General features: G+C 41.5%; 1 protein-coding gene across 2 annotated transcripts in view; it reads right to left on the bottom strand.

Moving 5' to 3' along the window:
- The window catches only part of LOC311244687 (uncharacterized protein), a 69946-nt gene extending 48686 nt beyond the window's left edge, over positions 1-21260 (bottom strand). For both annotated transcript variants that reach the window (XM_084334326.1, XM_084334325.1), the window contains exons 1-5: positions 21210-21260; positions 18894-18965; positions 17824-17900; positions 6237-6455; positions 3313-3380 (exon numbers count right to left, since the gene is read on the bottom strand). In XM_084334326.1, the coding sequence (XP_084190452.1) occupies positions 3313-3380; positions 6237-6455; positions 17824-17900; position 18894 (365 nt within the window). In that variant the 5' untranslated portion in view covers positions 18895-18965; positions 21210-21260. The remainder of the gene's footprint in view (positions 1-3312; positions 3381-6236; positions 6456-17823; positions 17901-18893; positions 18966-21209) is intronic.
- Positions 21261-21698: the final 438 nt, after the last annotated feature.

Here is a 21698-nt window from a genome sequence, read left to right on the forward strand (position 1 = left end):
CTACTAAAAGCATTGGCGTTTCGTCCCTGGACACGCTATTATTTTCAAATCAAATGCATATAATTAGGTATTATGTTTCATCATGAATGCATGAAGGGGGGGGGGGGGGGGGGGGGGCGGGGGTAGTTTCTGATGCTTTGATTGCCAGTAACGGCATTTGTTATTACCACAACACACGCAGATTAGCGGGATCGGTGTGATAACATTGTTGGATCAAGCTGAAATTGACGTCAGATAGTCCTTACCTGTGGTCAGGGGTATTCCAAAAAGAATATTCCAATTGTTTGATCGCCATCTGGTCCATCTGATGTCCATCTGGTCCACGACATAATCCAGCACAACATATCCATCCGTTGTCCCGAAAACTATTCAATGCGATCGAGTGAAGCCCTAGGCTTCCCTGTACTAGTAAACTGTGCCCGGAGCGGTTTAAACGGAACACCCGGTCTGGAACAGAGTTTACTGCACTCTCGATACTGCCTACTAGCAGGATCTGGCCGGTACTGCACCCTGTGTCCCAGTATGCCTTTTAACGGCAACATACGGGTCCGTGACATTGAATAGAATATTAAAATTTAAAAAAGGCTAAAACTATTCAAAAACGTATATATACGTTTATGGCCCTTAACCGTTGGCGCCCAATAACGTATATAAACGTTGTTGGCCGTGAAAGTGTTAATGTCACAGTATAGACCAGTGGTTCCCAAAGTCGGGGTTGCGACCCAAAGGTGGGCCGCGAGCAGCCACGGGAGGGCCGCGAGATTAAAAAAAGAAAATAATTTTTATTTATTTTTTTGTCAGGCCACTGAACTTAGAAGCAGGCCAGGACAGTGTTTCTAGTTGTATTCTAAAATTCTATTCTATTGTATTCTAAAATGTGACTATATGGTTTTATATTAACACTATGATCGCCGATGACGAGTTAAGACGTCATTCCTAGCCATGCTAATTCTGCCGAAGACGCCGTAACTCGTCTTTGATGTCAATATTTCAAAAATCTGTGATCGAAATCATATTTCCCGTCCGGAGCCCTGAGACACACTGCAAAGCTCCACTCAACTCTCTAGCGGTTCAAGAGCGCCATCTGGTGGCAGATCGGCAGATCGCCAACCGGAAATGAGCCTTTGAACCGGAAGTGCTCATCCATATGTGGTCCGGGCACTCGCTATCGTTAGAGAGACTCCGTCTTGACACAGTGAACATCGATCGGTGCAAATAACTCGAAAAAACAACATGATTTGGACGTATATACTATTATACAACCTGGAAATGGATCGGGCATTTCTCCATCCCATAATAGAAAAAAAATCTGTTCCACGCTCATCTGCCAGCGGCGCGAGGAAGCCACGGTAAGATTCAGCGTTATATTCTAACGTGTTCCATATAAACTGCTATGATGAACATATGACCCACTCTGGATGAATCATCTAACGCTGCCCACGGAATTATAAACGATCCCCCGCCCATCCGGTCATCATCAGATGACACGTAGTAACTTCTAGAACCACGTCCAGTTGAAATTTTTTATCTCGCGCCGATTGCTATCAAACTGTATTTCATCATCAATATAATGCATTTGGAGCTATAAATCAAGTTCTGGAGAAAGCTGCAGAAAACGATAAAAACATACTTATACTTTAGACCATATTTTAGTATGAATATGTGAATGAAAAAGTTTAATGTTGCTACACCCTGAACAATACATATAGGACATTGAATGGGTCATAATAATGGCAATTTAGCAATAGAATTTAAAAAGTTATAGCCCTGCAAAGAAGGGGAACTTCTCCATAGACAAATAGAGCTGGCGAGGGATGGTAAATTATGAATTTAACCCATGGCGATCAAAGTGTTAACTTAATAAATAAACAAAAAATGAAAAATCTACTTATTTCAACGAACATTTCAAACTAAATAACAGATTATGCACATAAAACGCTGAAAACAACCGAAGCAACAATAGTATTTTAATGAGGCTATTATTATTATCATTATTATTTTGCAACAAGTTAGCCCTCTCATAAATAGCACATATAAATGAATAACTAACTTGAACTAACTTAATAGGATTGAAGTGATATTTGGCTTAAAAAATCGGTCGCCTGACAAAAAAAAAAAAAAAAAAGCCCGACGATGTGCATTGGGCCGCGGCTCTCTGACGCCTTATTTTCTGGGTCCAGGCCTGAAAAGTTTGGGAACCCCTGGTATAGACCGTACCACCCAGGCCAGGACTTGGACTCATAACCCTTGTAGCCAATGGCAGGTCATGAACATGTTGATCCAACCGAGAAGTGGTTCATTTTGCTTTTGAGTTCTTGTGTGAGCGGTTCACATAAGGGCAGAAATAAAAAAGCTGTCCAAAATTCTGCTTTTGAGATAAAATTCTGAAATCAAGACATTATATAAAAAGATTAGGGCTGGGACTTTATCGCATTAATTTCAATTAATTAACTACAGAAAGAATTCAAAGTAAAAAAAATGTATGCATTTAATCGCATGATGATTTTTCTTTATTGTGTACTAAGAATGTTACATTTCAAAGGAGACCAGACTCATGCATGTGCTATAAGTATAAAGTATAATAAATTGCAACACCGGTATCACAGACTACCACAGCTAACCAGTAGGTTTTTATGTTTTTAAGTCTAAAGAAAGAAAACAGTGGTGGACTTCTTAATTGACCATAGGTGCCAGTGTACGAACGTTTCCTCTCATTTGGGTGGATAACCTCAAGAAATTACAGACCACGCACTTACCGTCACATGTGTTTATTTTTATTTACTCTTTAACTTTGGCCTGATGATGGCACTAGAGAAGAGTGTGTGAAGAGTAGACACAATCCTCTAACCACTGTGTCAAGTTTAATGAAAAGTGACCAATCGGTTCTATGGGCTGCCATAGACACCCATGGCAGGTGAAAGAAAGAAGAAGAAAGAAGAAAACATACAATAGAGGCTTTGCACAGAATGTTTGTGTCACTCTCTTTCTTCTAGTATGGCTGCCTGTAACCGTTGGTAACCACTTTCAAAATGCCTAATAGTAGGTACAACTGGAAAAACATGATATTATTGTTCCTGTACTGTTGACTTGATTACAAGATCCAGTAATAATACACCAAATTATTATGTTTCTGTTTATATATTTCTCATAAATCAACACATGGCAACCCTTGTATCTTCCATTGCCATGTACAAAACAATGGTTGCCATGATGGAAGAAACTACACAAACATTCCATGCAGGCCTAAATTACAATTGGTAATTAAGTACCTACAGTGTTTGGCCCCTAATAAGAGAAACAGATGTTAATTACCTTAGCTCTACCTGACGCCTTACTTGACCATCATCTCTGTTTGAATTGTAGTAAGAGTACGGATCCTCCTGAAAAGGAAAACAGCAAAAACATGCTTTACATTTATTTTTTTTATTTTTATATTTCCCACCCCTCCTTTTTCCTCTGTTTTTCTCCCATCCCAATGTTAGTCGTTATGCCAATTCCCAATCCCCTTCCTGGTCGCTGCGCACCTACCCCCTACAGTCGGTCTGGGAGAGTGGAGGCTATCACATGCTTCCTCCGAGCCAATCAACCGCTTCTTTTCACCTGGCAGCGCAGACTCTCACTGAGAGGGTGTAACGTGTGGAAGGATCACACTACCCCCCTTAGATCCTTTCCTCGCTGAGCAGGCGCCCCGACCGAACTGTAGGAGTCGCTGTTTACAACGACCAGGACCCACCCACTGGCTTTCCCACCCTCTAATGCACATAGTCCATAGGAATGCTGGGGCAGCTGCTCCATTCTGTTCCTTACAAAGTGAAGTTTGCGACTGCTTAACACCTGAAGTAGGTCCCCCAAGAATAAGCTCACATGTTATTTGTAGAATACCGTAATTCCTCTAATAGTAACCGGGTCTCAAATACAAGCCGGGTCTCTATTAATGGCCGGGTGCGCTCTTGAGCTAAGCAATTATAAGCCGGCCTCCTAATACAAGCCGGGTTACTAATATACTGAGCTGCATACTGAGCTAGTTACTTGATTTCACTTTGAAAACGTTGAAATGACCAGTGACCACCTGTAATTGCACTGTTTACTATTTCATACAGTACTTGGTTTCAATAAATGAACCCAGTACATTTTACTGGGTTCAAACTGACACAAAATGTTGATTTATTCATTATGATCCGTTTGAAAATTTGAAATATAGGCCTCCCTCTTATACAGGCCTCCTCCTAATACAAGCCTGGTACCCGCTACAGTTGAAACAAATACAAGCCGGGGTTACTATTAGAGGAATTACGGTAGTTAGAACATTTTCACAACAGGGTCTGCACAGGCCTAAAAAATAAAGCCCTAGAATGAAAATAAGAATTACTGTATTCATCAATGTAGGGATTCGCCAGAATTTGACTTGGTTATCTGCACAAGAACATACAACAATCCACATTGTTGGTAACTGGTAATCACCTCCTGGTTTCGGAATAGCCCCGCACACGACCGCAGCAGAAGCACAGATGCAGCAGATGCACAATTAGAGGTAATGGTAAAAAAATTGCTACATTTATATAGCGCTTTTATCCAAAGCGCTTTACAATTTGTTCCTCACATTTGACCCATTCACACACATTCACACACCGACGGCGGAGGCAACCATGCAAGGTGCCAACCTGCTCATCGGGAGCAATTAGGGGTCAAGTGTCTTGATCAAGGACACTTCGACACGCTGCCCCGGAGAAGCGGGAATCAAACCGGGAACCTCCGGATAACCAGACGACTGCTCTACCTACTGAGCCACTGTCGCCCCGGAGTCTCATGGCCTGTACAGAGACTCAAAAGGATCTTCTATCCCCAGGCCATCAGGATGCTCAATGACTCTATGCAACATTAACCCATTCATCTACACTCATCCACATGCACACACTCAGTTTTCTTTTTTTAAACGTTTGCATTTTTGTACCTCATTGTCTGAATTTTTACTTCATTGTACTTTAGTTTTATATTGTATATTTGTATAGTGTTGGGACCTTATTCTTCTTTTAACTTTTTTACAGTATGAAACACATTCTCATGGGCTCATACAGAACCAAGCATTTCACTGTAATGTACATGTACTTTATACATGACAAATAAAACAAAACTTGAGACATTCTAATAGAACAACACAGTGTACACGAGAGAGGACGTCTCACATAATGCAAAGGCAGCACACCAACTGACTATACAACGAACGTAACATATACAACATATTCAAGTTTCTTTATTAGTCGTCATACAGAAGTACAGAATACTTTTATATAAAATGCTTCTTTCTGTTTTGCTCCTGAGATTGTGCTAGATAAAAATAGATAAGTATAAAAAGTATAGTAAGTATAAAATAGAAGTCAAGTACATAATAGTGATTGACTGATCCAATGGTTCAGCTGATTCATCTGGCAGATGTGTGGTATTTTGAAATACTCAGCATCGGCCAATAACCATGCCCACATGGCCGATTACCTTACCCGAGCCTATTTATGAGAAGATTATATTGGCCAATGGAATCAGGTCCCATGAGCTCAGGTCAGGTAACAGACCACTATCATGGGTATATTTCCCTTTAAAAGGTCCCAAATTGTGAGAAACCTGCCCTTTTGGGGTCTCTGATGGGCTTACTAACACTCAAACTGTGAAAAGACAACCCAGTCAGAATTTGAACTCGACCCATGTTCAGAAACTGTGCCTTTAAACGAGTCGTTTGGACTTCAGTGTTTACGTGATGTCACACCAAATCATTGCAATGCGTGTCCTTGTGTGTATGTGAAAAACGTGTGTGTACAAAATGGCTGCTTGCGCGTAAACCTTCTCTTTTCTACCTAAAGTTTAACCTAAAATATATTTGACAACATTTTTATTGGCAAGTTTGATATGATATTGCTGGATGTTGAGTCATATTTGACCTGCAATGCCTAGTTTGCCAGTTTGATCTGAATTTTGTTCGAAGGTACAGGCTCGTACAGCATTGCTGGTTGTAGTACAATAATTATCATATTTGTACGATCAAGGTGGCTCGCTCGTTACAGACACAGAAAACAGCCCATTGAGAACAGGGCTGAAACAAAGGGGTATAGAGGCATGCTGTATAGGTGTTTCTTCAGCCAAAGAAATAAAGAGACATGTTTAGGGGACTTCAAATACCTATTTAACTTGCTGAAAATGACTACAATATGGGTCCTTTAAAACAATGAATATCAAGGGTGTCTTACCCTTTGTGGGGGTGACGGATTTCTTTGGAAGCCGTCTATATTTGCATTTTCGTCACTGTATCCACGGTCAGTGGATGGGTAAGTGTTTTCACCCCGGTATCCTCTTTGGTCCTGGTGAGTTCGAGAGCCACCGTACCGCTGGTCTTCTTCAGTTCTGTCAGTTCTGTCATACTCTTCTGGTCGAGATAGACTCCTCCTTTCAACTCTCTCAATTCTCACCTTGAACAAAATCATCATCACAGGTTACAGCACTGAAACAAGTAGCTACAGAAAACAGTGTTGATTAATAGGTTGCTTGGGTCTTTAAGGCCGAATTAGACTTCTGTGTGGACTGTTGCGGCTCCTTTCTCAGACCATCATACCTACACATTATTGGCGTCGCCCAAAACGCAGTTAAGTTTTTGGCCAGCTGCACATAGACCTCGCCAGTAAACTCATTGGCTTTGAGCGCTACCCTCAGCCAAGCATCGGCGTGAATTTTACATCAAAGTATACATTTTGCTGTAGTCGACAAGGGCGTTATACATTTACAGATTTTTAAGGATTTTGTTTTAGGAACAAACTACGGTGTTGCCCTTACCATAGACATTAGCAAGAGTCCCACCCATCTTAAAAACTACTGCTTCAAATCGACTATTCCATTAGTCAACTGAACTGAATTAGTCAAACAAGAATTTCTTTAATTGAGGATACTCCTAAAATGTATCATGTTTGCTGATGTGATGTTATTACGAAAGCAATATTACACACATTGAGTGACAAGTATGACCCTTAACACATCTTGCGCCAAAAACTAGTTATCTCGTTATTGCCCGGCAATCGAATAGCGCCAACAACGAGTTAACTAGTTTTTATGATCGTTATTAACTTTATTCGCTATTGGCATTCATAATTCATCCAGGAAGGCTCCGGGAGCCAGCTGGACCCTGTCTGATATTGCAATGCCTCAATACCGCCGCCTGGTGGATTTCGGGTGAGTTGCACTCCACTCTAAACCGGAAGTGGCGCTCTGTGCATCGGGATAAAAGCTCCGGCAGAGATATCTTGTAACGTGGATCAAGATACACACTCGAGTGCATGGGATCGCTTTCGAGACGCAAGAATCAATATGCTTTCGGCGTCTATTGCGTCATACAAACGGAAAATGGATCTAGCAGATCGACATCAAATAATTGGAATATTTTTCCTCCAGTCTCATCGGGCACAGGTAAGAGGAATCTAACGTTATTTCCAGCTCGATTGTCCATTTATTTCATTGCAATCTATCCGATCAACGTATGGCGTCGTACTAAAGAAAGCCGTTAGTGACAATCAAGGAATCATAAAAGACCCCCCGCCCCTTTCCTTCACGCATGATGGAGCATAATGTATAGCGATCATATGCATTTGAAATTTTTAATATAGCGTGTATAGGAACGAAACGGCAATCGATTATGTGTAATACGCGCCAGGGCCTATGACGCGCGTTCTAGGAATTACTGCTATACACTCCAAAAACATACTTACGGTATATTCACGACGGTACTAACACGACAATGTATGAATGGAAGAATATAACTGTTGTGAAGGATCAGATTAAACCGAATATGTATATTTATTTATATATATATATTTAATTGTATTTGTATATCGTTTGATATTCCCTGTATATTCCTTGTACAATATGCACTGAATATCCCTTTAGTCTACTAAACAGCCCATAATAGTTTCATTCTACCATTGGACGAGAACCTGGCGCCAGGTTGCCATACCCCTAGGTCCAAGTTCAATCGTGCCGCCTAACATGTCGTGGCAAGCCCCGGTTCCGCGCAGGAATATGTCGGGCGAAATACGAATGGTACTATTTGTTCATAGCGCATATATATATATGGCGCAAGTAAAGTAGAACTTCCTTTTAGTCCAGTTCTTTACCCTCCAACAGAGTGACAGACGCAAAGCCTCCCCACGACGCACGTGTGGTGTAGTAAGGCCTACTTGGCCCAGAATAGGCATTGAGATATCGTGTAGATTAATAGTTGAATAGTCATAGTTTGGCACTATACCGTCGAGTTGGACGTATTCTATTAAGCTAATAATAGTCTATTTATGTATGGTGCATCGTTCGGTTAGAGTTCTAAAGTTATCAGTACCCCCATCGTTCCTGACGTTATCTGGACGCTTAACCAGGCTGAGCAGACCCCTAGTGGTGCTTGCATCCGAGGAGCTCCGGGCCAAGAGCGACTGGACCTGTATATTGGATTACTCTACCCGGACGACGGCGAGCCTTCCACGGCTTGGATTATGCTTTGGGTGCTTTGATTATTCCATGGATAAAGGCCAACACTGCGGAGTGTTGGAACTACCCCCCGGAGAGGACTCCAGGTGAGACGGCGCTCTACACCAGTGAGGTCGCCTCACGTCTCTCCGTTGTGGACCGGCAGCTACCGTCCACAGAGGGTCCAGCTGTATTCGTCTGCGGTCCGAGGTTCTGTGGGCACCGTGTCCAAGACTTTGGATTCTCCCAAGACACCGTCGGCCAGATGGGATACCGCCAGCGGCTTCTCTAACCCCCCCCTCCTACTGTCTTACAACCAGCGGGACCCCCCCCCCCCTTAGTGTATCCAGCTATAATCATTTAAGTACCATCGCTATCGTTTCCTAAATATTCCAGGTTGTATACTTACTCCCTGCGTAACCAGAGATTGGACATTCAATGTTGATTTACCTACGAATACTCATTTGCCATAAAAGTGCATATTTCATATTTCAAATCATAAATGTAATTAAGTGATCGTTGTATACACCTTTTGCTGTATTAAACCTTCGATTTGGTACATTTGTGTGGATTCGTTTCATCAGGTGGGAAAGTGTTCATCATACTTATATCTTGTACTGGATGGCCAGAAGTTAAAGTACATGAGGTAGTGGTATTAAATATCATATCTAACAATACAGTCAGGGAATTGTACCCCTCAGTTACAATAACGTTTCCACATCCGGAACGATAGATACCCGATGTTGAATGGGCCATAGTAATGTCGATATAGCTATATTTAAAAAGTTATAGCCCTGCAAAGAAGGTGAGCCACTCCATAGGGTTACAGCGCTGGCAGAGAGTGGTATAAGATGGGCAAACTGCATGGCACAGAATGTGTTAAGATTAAGAGGCTGACCACAAGCCAGATGGCCGCAGGTTCAACCCTAACTTCCAAAAGGCGAGGGTATATTAGCTAGCTGTGAGCTGGAGCTGTGGCAGTACTACAGTGCTGTGGTAAACGGTGTTCATTGGCGGAGACTGAAAAACTAGATTGAATCCTGGTCCCAGTGCCGGCCCCATTGTTCCTATTGTTACAGACCAGCCAATAGTATTTGGGCTGTTTGACTGGGATTATTGTGGGTGAGCCTAACCCGATGCATTTCCTATTGAACTTGATTTGTTTATGAGAGTTTCATGTGTTTTCCCTCATGCGAGCCAGGTTGAGTACATGGTGGACGCTGCGACCAGGGCCGCCTCAGGGGGGTGTTATTTTTTATTTTTTTTATTAATTTTTTTAATTTTTTGCGAGGCCCCCCTTCCCGCGAGGCCCTTTTTCATCACAGACCTAAAATCTAGTTTTGCTTATATGCTTATATATTTCACATTAGACACGTTTGTAGAATGTTCCTGGCTCTGCAGCAGACATACTCACTATTGGAGCTCTGGGGCTCTGCAGCAGACATACTATTGGTTTCAATGAAGGGAGGGGTTACATCATGTGTACGCCGGCGTGCGTCAGCTGCGTTTGACTATTTCGCGCGTGCAGCTTTGGAGGTTATGCTTAGTTATGCCAGCCAAAACGAAGAGGACGGTCATTCGGCAGATGGACTGAATATGAAAGTTGTCGCATGTTAGACAGTTCAGTCAGGCTAGCCATCCCGGCTAAAGGCAGGGACAGCTAGTTAGCTTTAGCTACGTTATAATATTGAGTGCTAACGTGTGGTTCAGTCGGGATAGCCATGATGATGTCGGCTAGTAGCTAGCTTAGCTAAAGGCTAACTAGCGTTAGCTAACCTAGAGAGAGCGCGTGCAGCATTGTTATGCCAAGATGAAGAGGACGGTCATTCGGCAGATGAACTTCGTCAACTCCACGCGGTTGTCTCCATCCTCTTGGACGTTTGGCGAGTTTTTAATGCACTCTATTCTATTCCCGCCGTGGATATATCTCTCTCTCTCTCTCGGGAGCCAAACGGGCCGGCTAGCTGTTGTAGTAGCTAACGGTGTGTGGCCTGGTGTCAGCACCTGATGCGAGGGAGGTGAGCTTGGTGTTTCATTATGAGAATATCTCCATGCTCAAGTCGGCTATAGTCCGCGAGGGACTTGTTGCCGGCACCGCTATGGTAAACACCACTCTGTAGTGGGACGTGTATTGCCTTCTTTTTCCCTTCTCTCTTCGGATGAGAAGAGGAAAACACAGCGGCTGTCTGAAGTGTTGGCCTGTATTGCTTTTCTCACGTTGTACAGTTTTTCAGTGGTAGCCGCATAGCTTGCTTCTGCGTTAGCTAGTGGTTAGCGATAGCCGGGTTGAGCTAACTGTTAGCCAGTTAGCTGTTTAGCTACGACGTTAGCTGCTCGTTTTCGCTCGGCTGGGAACGTTAGCTTGATGCTATCAGTTAGCCTAGAGTTAGCTGTTAGCTTGTGCTACGACCATTGACATTAGCCGTGAGAATAGCAGGCCCTGGCACTCTGACATCATCTTTGACAGAAGATGTAGTCGGGCCTGCACCATGACAAGGCTCCGGCCATAGCTTCTTTTTGTCCCGCCAGCGAGAGGCCTTTCGTCAACGTGGAGACCTGTGTTGCGGCCTTTCGCCCTGCGTTCCTTGGTGCAGGTAAGATGTCCATTGGACATTACCCCACTCTTCCTTCCTTCCCCTCCCGAATGTTTTGTTAATAACGATGTTTTTTTCCAGGCAAAACATGTTACTTCACAACATTTGGAGATACGACATGTGCTGTGTGTGAATTGTCTTGGTCGTTTGTGTAGCTTGGGTAGCGTTGGCCAAAGCTGTGTGTGGCCTGGTGTCAGTACCTGGCTACTCTATTTGCAGTTAGCCTATTTAGCTGATGTCGGCCATTGGCTCCTTGCTACTTTGTTTTCTCTGGTATAGACCCTCTTCTCTTTGGATTTAAGTGTTGATCTTTGTCCTTTTGGATCTATGTATATTCATGTTGCCTTTGTGAAGTTATCTTTTCCTTCTGTTTTGTTCTTCCATTAAAAGTTGAATATCCTTTAGGGGCTCATCTTTGCTTATCTCTCTCATACATGCTCTCTCTCTAACACACACACACACAGACATGCTCTCTCTCTCTAACACACAAACACACGCTCTCTCTCTCTCTCTTTCTAACACACAGACATGCTCTATATCTCTCTCTAACACACAAAATGACATGCTCTCTCTCTATATATTTCTCTCTCTTTCTAACACACATATACATGCTCTCTCTCTAACACACACACACAAACAGACATGCTCTCTCTCTATCTCTCTCTTTCTAACACACACAGACATGCTCTATCTATCTCTCTCTCTTCAATTCAAATGGGCTTTATTTCACATTCTTGTATTTCTCTCAGTAGGTATGGGAGTTTTGAGTTATTGTCGATGTTTTCAAAGTCTCTTTGGGTGTTTGCAATTTGTGGGAAGTATGTCTTGGTATAGTGGGCAGGTTGTTAAGAAGTGGAGCTCGGTTTCCACTAGGGCTGACCTTCGAAGCTTTTTTTGGCAATCGAAGCTTCGGGGCCGAGCTTAGATTTTAATTCGAAGCTTCGAAAATTAAAATTAAAAAAAAAAAAAAAAAACTTTCGTAAACTTTGTTGTTTTTAAATGTGCTCTATAAATAAAGTGGGTTGGATTAATTAATTAAGTAGCCCCTTTCGTGACTGCGACGCATCCAACAAGGTTTCACTCGGCTGTGTGATTTAATTCAAGGTGGATCGCTGTTGTCGTTTGAACAACTTCAGATTTCATGGGAACTACCAATCCCCCAAATCAAGAATGTTTAAGATGAATGAAGTAAGATTTTGATTATTTGAAATATGGCCTGTGTAGACTAAACTATGCACAGAATTATGTCAGTCTACAAGGTCCGGATTCTACATGGTCCGGCAATGTAGACCTTGTAGACTCCACTACAGACCAATTATCAGTGAATGTTCATGCATTTTTAAGAAGGGCAACTTCCACAAAAAACAAAGAACTCACCAAAACATCTCAGTAGCACCTTATCTAAATGTTATATTTCATATATGGAGATTCATATTTATTTATGTATTGCATGCATTTCTACATTTTATTTCCTATTTTGTTTATTCATCCCAGTATCTTTCTTTCTTATGTATGGAATTCTACAAGGCGCGCGCACACACGCACACGCACACACACAGTCATTTAGCTGACGCTTTTATCCAAAGCGACTTACAAGTTCTGTACGACAAGACAGCAAGAAGGGTACAACTATATCAGCTGAGTAACAATGTTCATCAAAGTGTTGCGTGTTACAGTGTAGGTTAGTTTATTAGGACAAGTGCATGACAGTAAGGTTAGTCACGGTTAGATTTATGTTCGAAGCTTGTGCCATCGAACGAAGCTTCGAAGCTTCGAAGTATTTAAGACAGCCCTAGTTTCCACCTCATCTTGTGTGCAGTGGGTCTGTCTTCGCTTGGGAGCCAGGTCTGTACCTAGTCAAGGATCTTCAGTCACAGTGCTCAGGTATTCTGCCACTGTGTACTCTCTTTTTATGGCCAAATAGCATTTCAATTTGCTCTGGTTTTGGGTTGTTTCTTTCCAATGTGTCTCTCTCTCTCTCTCTCTGGCCTTGCTCTGGTGGAGGGTCAGGGGCATTGCCGGGTCTGTGCAGCGATAACACTGTATATTGACTGTAGAACGGGAGCTCTCTCTCGCTCTCTCTCTTGCTATATGTTGACTGTATCATGCCCAGCCTCGGGCAGCGCTATTATTTAAGAATATGTTGACTGTATGAAAAAAAAATATATATATATATATTTTTTTTTTTTTTTTTTTACCTTTTAGGGGGGGGGGGGGGGCTCGCATTTAAATCTCGCACAGGGCCTCGCATTTCTCCCAGGCGGCCCTGGCTGCGACACAAGATGAAGGCTTCTCCCACATAACAAACAGTGTTTCATGTTTATATTCATATACTATCGGTTTTGTCTCCAGTCCGTTTAGGTCTGTTGTGTACGTTAAATTACCGCATTGGCCGGAATATACAACGGCCTTGATGATTCAAATTTTTTATTAGAAAATAAAAATTTAAATAAATAAATAAAAGATGCAATCATTATTTTATTTTCTGACAGTTCATTTCACATTTTTTAAACTTCTTATGACCACCTGCTATCAAAAAGTCTTGTCGAGTCATGATGTCCTACTCAATCAACCCTGTGCCATCAGTGGCCAGTCTGTTATTATTCCATCATTTAGTTTCTTAGTTGACAAAACCCGGTCCATGCTTTAGCTCTGCATATTTTATAAACCTATGCATATAACAAATTTGTTTTAACAACCAAGTTTGTTGAAAGTTGTATTCGTTGTAGTTGAAATCTAGTAATCCAATGCACAAAAAGCGAATCACTTAGTTACAAGATTGTGTATATAAAATGATCACTTTGGAACAAGAGAGGCTTTCGTTTAAAAAGAGGCACATCATCAAAAAACAACCACAATCTATTTTGCACATAATCTCACACATACCCAAGGCTCTAAACTATTTTGAACATTTAAATTTGATTTAGTTTATAGTTTGAATATTTCCATCATCAGAGGACACTGAATCCTTGTGTTTTTAATTACAGCTCAATGAAATGATGTAGCTGAAGAAATAAGAGATAAGGATTGCTATTTTTTTAACACAACAAACAACCATGCAGGTGATTGATTGATAATTTTATTAACAGATTGCAGAATGGTTACAATACACAGTACGGCTCAATAAACACAATTGTTAAGGGGAGGCAGACCAGAGAAAGACTTTCGTCTTGTTTACATCAGGGTCCCCCATTTTCAATTCATAATGAATTGTAAGTAAGGGTGCAATTAGCACCGTGCAATCCATTCTTTGTGGATCCCGCCCTCAGTGTCCTCTGGTGACATCACAGGAGGAGATATTCAAACTCATTAACTCAATAATTAACTAAATGAATGGTTGATTATTTGTATTAACCTTTAGCTCTGCTTATTTTCCCACCGCCTCCCATACACTATAAAAATGCTCTTGTAGTAGATAACTTTTTTTGCACTAGAAAAATATTTATTTCAGTGAATCCCTTAATTACATCAATATTATGTCATCAGAAATGGGTTAGGATATGGCGTGAATCACAAAAAAAAAATCCTAACCCACAAGAATGGCACAATCATACTCCCTTATTCAATAACAATGCTCTCTTAATTGGAAAACGACCTATAAGATTCCCTATATGGGAAGAGCAAGGCATACACTCATTAGGGGATGTTTTTAACAAACAGGGTTTTTGTAGTGATAAAGAAATACGCAAAAAATTTAATCTCACCAAGTCCACATGGCTTTTTCACAAACAGTTAGAGCTATGTTTGAAGTCTCACGGTGTTCCATTAGACAGACCAATTGAACACCACAGATACCACAAATTCTTCTACTCAAGAGAGACATCGAGAGGTTTTGTTTCAGAATTTTATCATCAATTACTAACGTCCTCGTATGAAACCCTCCAACTTGACTCTGTCTGGAGGAGGGATATACCAGACCTGGAAAATGACTTTGATTGGCAAGGAGCCTGGGCAAATGTCCGACTTACATCAAGGAACCCGGATCATCAACAAATCAATCTTAACTATATTCACAGGACATACTTGACTCCTATAAGACTGTGCCGAATGGGGCTCAAACAAGATTCCAAATGCACCCAATGTACAAATGGGGACGAAGGGACATTTATGCACATGTATTGGGACTGCTCACCAGTTAAGGCATTCTGGAAAGATGTGACCCAACAAATATCAAAACTCGTATCTTGGAATATACCTGTACACCCCTCGGTATTGCTGTTGAATGATGTTTTTGAGTTTGCAGTGAATCCACAGCTAAAGAGATTGGTTTTATCGGGTATCACAGTAGCCAAAAAGCTGATCGCATCACGCTGGTTTCAACCGGAAAAAATGTGCCGTAAAGTTTGGTTTCTTACATATCTCGATGTAATTTACCATGAAATATCTACAGCAAGAATTCTGGGTCTCAATGAATCCAAAATGTCAATGTGGTTAGAAGTGGTGGAGAGAATAAAAGCTAGCTTATAATGGTAGTGTCTGGTTAGGTGCGAGGGATAGTGGAGGTACTTCTCAAGGTGGGGTCCGGGAGGGGGGGGGTTCGAGCTGAGCATATGTATGTAGGTTTTTTTTTTAGATAACAGGTATTATGGGTATATCTTATATAAAACAACTAACCAAAAGGTGATCTCATTGGATGTGCCCTGACAATTAATGCTTGTATATCTTATCGTGTGTTGTCATGTTTGTTTATATGTTTGTTTAAAAAAGAATAAAAAAATAAAATACAAAAAAGAAATGGGTTAGGTTAAGTATTTAATGTTTGCTATTGACCAATTTGGCCACTGTCACCATGCAGCCTAACAACCAGGGAATGCACAAGTAATATTGTAGTTGTTACATCTAGTAATCTATGCAAGGAAACGATTACTTTCTCTCTTAGTTACAACAACATTGTATGTATATATGCATCTTTACAATGATTACTATTTGGTGAAATAAGTATTTTGTGAGTTTGTTTACAAGGTTCTTTGCTGCCCTCTAGTGGTCCAAAACCTCAGATGAAGAACCTATCCGTCTGTTATAGGTTTTCAGAGGAATGTAGTGGAAGATTTATCCATAAAGATAATAAAGATACTTATCTAATAATAAGAATTGAATATATTCAAATTACATTTGTGGGCCTGATAACATGTTGTTCATCTGAGGATGTGTTTGTCCAATGTCCTATTGTGTGTCAAGACAACCTTAGTGGGGGACACAACAGTCTGACTTCCTCCCTCTGGTCCAACTGCTCTGTTGTAGAACCAATAGAACCATGAGGGCATGGTCCACCACAGGTTGACAAAGACAATGACAGAGAGAAGGGTAGTGTTCCATAGTAAGTCTATGTCACAGATCAGTGTATAGAAGATGTTATGATTCAGTCATTCAGTTCTGTTTCTGCAAAACCTGACTCTGGTCTTTGTTACTATTTAATAAAGTACTGTGTTTATTCTGACACCATTTGTTCATCTAAGTTCTCTTCTAAAGAGAACAATGTTTTCAAACTTTATTGTTGTGTTCACTCATAGTTAAACATTTACTTCACAACTACAAACACATAGGTTGTCAGAATAAAATAAAATAAAAACACTTCAGTGCAAGGGTTTGTCACATTCAGCTTAGTTTGAGTGACAGGCTGAATTAAGTTGTGCTGGTCAGTGACACTAGGGATTGTTTTCTACAAGAAGTATCACTGTATGTAACAGTACATTAGGGCTGTCAACGTATATTCTATATTTGATTTAATCAAATTGTAAAATAAAACATACATTCATTTGTGATTGAATTCGGTTGATTCAATTGATACATTGTTGGAATAAATTGGGTGAACTGCCCCTTTACCGCGCAGCCCTGAATACGCTGCATGACGGACAGGAGACACGCAACGTCACTTTCATGTAGAGGAGTGAAAATTAAATGTACGTTAGGTCTGATTCCTTGAGCTGAAGAACGTGCCAACAACTCAACAATTACATGGTATTATGGCAGAACCCAACTCGGCCACGAAGAGACAGAGTGACTTGCACTCTGATCAACTAGACAGCAAGTTAGTTTGGTTTCATTGCCATTTCATGTCAAGGAAAATAAATTATCCCATGTTTATCACACCTTGTTGGGAGGCGTGTTGCTGTGTATGAATATATACCGTCAACTTTCATTAATTTGATCCCGCTTCGAGAGACAGCCCGTTCTCAATCTAGAACAAATTTCTCCTCAGGCACTGAGAGAGAGAGCGAGAGAATACATTATTCTATATGTATGCTGGTTGTAGGCATCTTGATCTTAAAAGTTCATTTATTTTGTTTATATAATGCGCAATAATAGATATTTGAATAGAATAATACAAGGAATAGAAAAATTGTCAATTTTTACAGCCCTACGGTACATCACAGTATTACATGTTTTATTTTAATTTGTATTAAATTTACAATGATCCTTGATGAATAACAAACATTTGGTAATAATGGTGCATTTATATAGTGCAGTAAACCAAAGCGCTTTACAATTTTGTTCCTCACATTCACTCACACATTCACACACCGACGGCGGAGGCAACCATGCAAGATGCCAACCTGCTCATCAGGAGCAATTAGGAGTTAATTGTCTTGCTCAAGCACTTCAACACACTGCCCGGGAGGAGCGGGAATCGAACCGGGAACCTTTCGATTTCCAGACGACCTCTACCAGCTCTACCTCCTGAGCCCCACATTTATTTGAAACATGCGAGGAAGACCTGCTGCATCAGTAACCAACTTACCTCTCTATTCCCTCTTTCTAAGAAGCGGTCATCATACTCCTCTCTCGTTCTTCGATCTTGTCGATAACCTCTTGACACTGCAAAGTCATTGACATCATTAATCATATCATATTACGCCACAAAGCTATGCCGGCAGCATAGTCTAACATTTTAAATTGCATGGGAAAGGTTTCACAGGGAGACCGCATAGTGGGATATTACCTGCAGGTGTCTCTGCCTCAGACAGTCACAGGAAAGCAGTATTATTTAGGTTTGCATTGCATACTGCAGGATACTCACTCAAAGCAGGTCTTGGAGTTCTCAATGGTAAATGGACTGCATTAATATAGCACTTTTATCCAAAGCACTTTACAACATATGCCTCACATTCGCCCATTCACTAAGATATTCACACACCGACAACAGAGGCAAGCATGCAAAAAAAAGCATGAGAAAATAAATAAACTCTAACCCTAACTAACCTTACTGTCATGCACTTGTCCTAATATACTAACCTACACTAGTCTGTAGCACTCAACACTTTGATGAACATTGTTACTTTGATGAAAGTTGTACCCTCCTGCGGTCTTGTTGTACAAAACGTGTAAGTCGCTTTGGATAAAAAGAGTCAGCTAAATGACAAAATGTACATGTTAATGTAAGGTGCTGACCTACTCATCGGGAGCAGTTAGGGGTTGAGGACACATCGCCATGCTGCCGGAATCTAACCGAGAACCTTCCGATTACAAGACGACCCGCTCTACCTCCGGGGCCACTGTCAATAAATCTCCTATTTGCTGTTCTAGTTGTGTTGCTGGTCACCTGGTAAAAACTGATTGGTATGCTTCTTCCAAGATGATAGACACATGTCCAGTAACACACCAGGAATAGCTAACAGGAGATTTACGGAACTGGGAGAACTTGTTGCTTTGAATAGTGTAGTGTATAATAATATGTGATTCAAATAAATGGCTTTCTTCTGCTACCCTGTGAGACGGAGACACTTGAGACTAATCAATGCAAGTAATATGTATTCTATGTAAAGGTGGCTTGACACGGTTGGAAAATAAAAATGAAGGCAAGTCACTTACTCTTGATGGGAGTAAATGGTTTGGCTTTTACTGATGTCTATGATCAAGATGTGTCAGCAGGGGATGACGAACCTACAAACAGAAAATTGTTACTCACTCATTTAATCTGATTTCAATCAAGTAGATTGATCCCAGATCAGTTGTGTGACAATCGGTTAATATTCTATTACATCGTCAAACAGTGATCCTGACAGGCAGGTAATGGCCCACGTAATCAAATAAGTGTTGAGATAAATCTACGGACAATGAAGTTGCACTTAATATTCCTTCATCCCAACTTGTGCAGAAGGAGGTTCTAAACAGGACACCGGTCAGACGACTGAGAGGGCGGGTAAATCACAGGGCAGTTGTTGTCTTGACTTAAGTAGAGCCAACAATGACATGTTTTATCCTGTGCTCAGGGTAATACCGAGTACAGAGAGCTCATCATTTAAGTGGAAGTAGAGATACAGACACAGGTTCTATATAAAAGATTCAGATGGAGGTAAAAGGGGGCGTGTTGCACATGTTGCAACTGTTGGCATGTTCCTTTAACAAGTGCAATACCAAGCGGGGCTCTTTTGCCTAGCGGTCGCCGTTGGTGGCATTACAGATTCAAACTACCTTTAACGCTAGTTGATGCTCAAGAGCATTTTTATTTCCGTAACGTTACTCCTGAAAGGGTTTAGTGTGAGTTTGTCTATAGTTGCGAAACCCCGTAACCCGACCCAACTCAACCTCTACTATGCTCAACCGCAAATGCAGTCACGTGTAGGATTGTGTAGCTCGTGTAGTAGTTTGAGGAAAAGCCATGCTGGGATTATAAACATTGCGCTTGACGAACGATCGACTGAATATTGCAACTTCAACCAAGGTATTGTAATGACAAAGCCGACAAAGTAATCCCACGCCTTTACAATAAAGACGATTGCACCTGGCTCGCTGATAACAAACTATCATTACACCTGGGTAAAACAGAATCCATTCTCTTTGGATCAAATAGCAAACTCAGCTATTACAGTGGGTGACATTATTGTCACAAGGAAAGATCAAATTACCTACCTGGGTTCCATCCTAGAGGCAAATAATTCCTGTGACAAAATGGCAACCAATGTAATCAAAAAAGTCAACCGACAAACAAGATTCTTGTACCGGATCTCCTCTCCTCTCTGGTAAACAAGAATACCTTGAAGACTCTAACAGGAGCACTCATTCAAGGGTACTACGACTATGCTTGCACCTCATGGTACCAAATCACCTCAAAGGCCCTAAAAACAAGGCTACAAACATGACAAAACAAACTGGTCAGACTACTGTTGGGCCTTCGCCTTACTCATAAAACCCACCTTACCCCTGCACATTTTGACAACCTAGGATGGCTTAGAGTAGACGACGGACAGAGTACAGCAACTTGCAATGGGCCTGGTCTACAAGATAGATACACTATACCACTGAAGGTACCCATGTACATGTCAAAATACTTCCCAAAGGTCAGTGAATTCCACGACCACAACACCAGAGGGAGCTCCACAAATCATGTTCAACCCAGATTCGGCTCAAACAAGGGACTAAACACGTTTTGCAATTATGCCACAATAATGTGGAACGCCCTACCCACAGCTGTAAAGGAATGTGAATCCCTACCCTCCTCCAAACCCGCTCTCAAAGAGCACCTATGGGTGGCTACAATTAGAAACTGGCCCCTGTAAATGTCCAAATACCCCCTCCCCCCAATGTACAGTTTCTTCCCCTTCGGATGTATATATATATTTTTTTTTATGATCTCTTTTTACTACACAGTCCTGTATATCTGTATGTCTTGTACGTCATAAATGTCCTGATGAATTGAAAATGGGGGATCCCGATGTAAACTGTAAACTGTTACTGCCGTACTGTATTGTACCCATTCTGCAATCTGTTAATAAAGTTTTCAATCAATCATCAGCATTTGTTTTATGGCCCATGGTATTTCCATAGTAGATGTTGGCTGTTGGGTCTATAGACAACCGCAGCAATACTAATCAACATTCATCAATTGTATCCCCCGCGCTCTCTCCCCCCTCCCGTGCTCCATGTAACGTGGAAGTGCAGTGGTTTATCCCCCAGATGTGCAATCTGACAGTGACTACATCAGCTGCTGTATTGTAGTTACACTACACACACCTGACATGGGCCACGAGGACACAGCTAGCTTTGTCGTTATGTTTAACGTTAGCTAAGCTAGCAAACCAGCATCGAAAATCACCACTTGCAAAACAGTAGGCTGCTTCGAATTCTCTGGCATACAAATCGAATTTGCTTGCTCCTAAAACAAAGAAAGCATAGCTAGATATCTACCACCGAGTGCTGCTGTTTTCCCTCCTGTGTTATTGTTCTTCTTCTTCTTCGATTAAATAACCCATGTGCCGGTGAGAATATACTGCCGCCTATTGGTTACACCAGGGGGGGTTAACCCCGACTTCAGGGTTAGGGGATATCTGCAGAGCCGCAAGGAGTAGGGTATATCTGCAGAGCCGCAATGAGTAGGGTATATCTGCAGAGCCACAGAGCCCCCGTCACGTGCTCGAGGTGAGAGGCTCCCCCGTCACGTGCTCCAGGTGAGAGGCTCCCCCCCGTCACGTGACCACCACACCACTCACATCCCTGACTGTGTGTCTCGTCAAGTAAGTAGCTGCGTTAATAATTAATAACAACAACCAACTACATTCATAACTTCACTTACATCGCTAAACGTTGGTGCTATTTGCTTTGTGACAATAAGCTACAGTAACTAGTATCTAAACTAACCCTTCTAGAGAATGTGACATTGAGCTAACGTTAGTTATT

This window comes from Notolepis coatsorum (genome assembly GCF_963971535.1).
Source record: "Notolepis coatsorum genome assembly, chromosome: 18".
Classification (NCBI taxonomy): Eukaryota; Metazoa; Chordata; class Actinopteri; order Aulopiformes; family Paralepididae; genus Notolepis; species Notolepis coatsorum.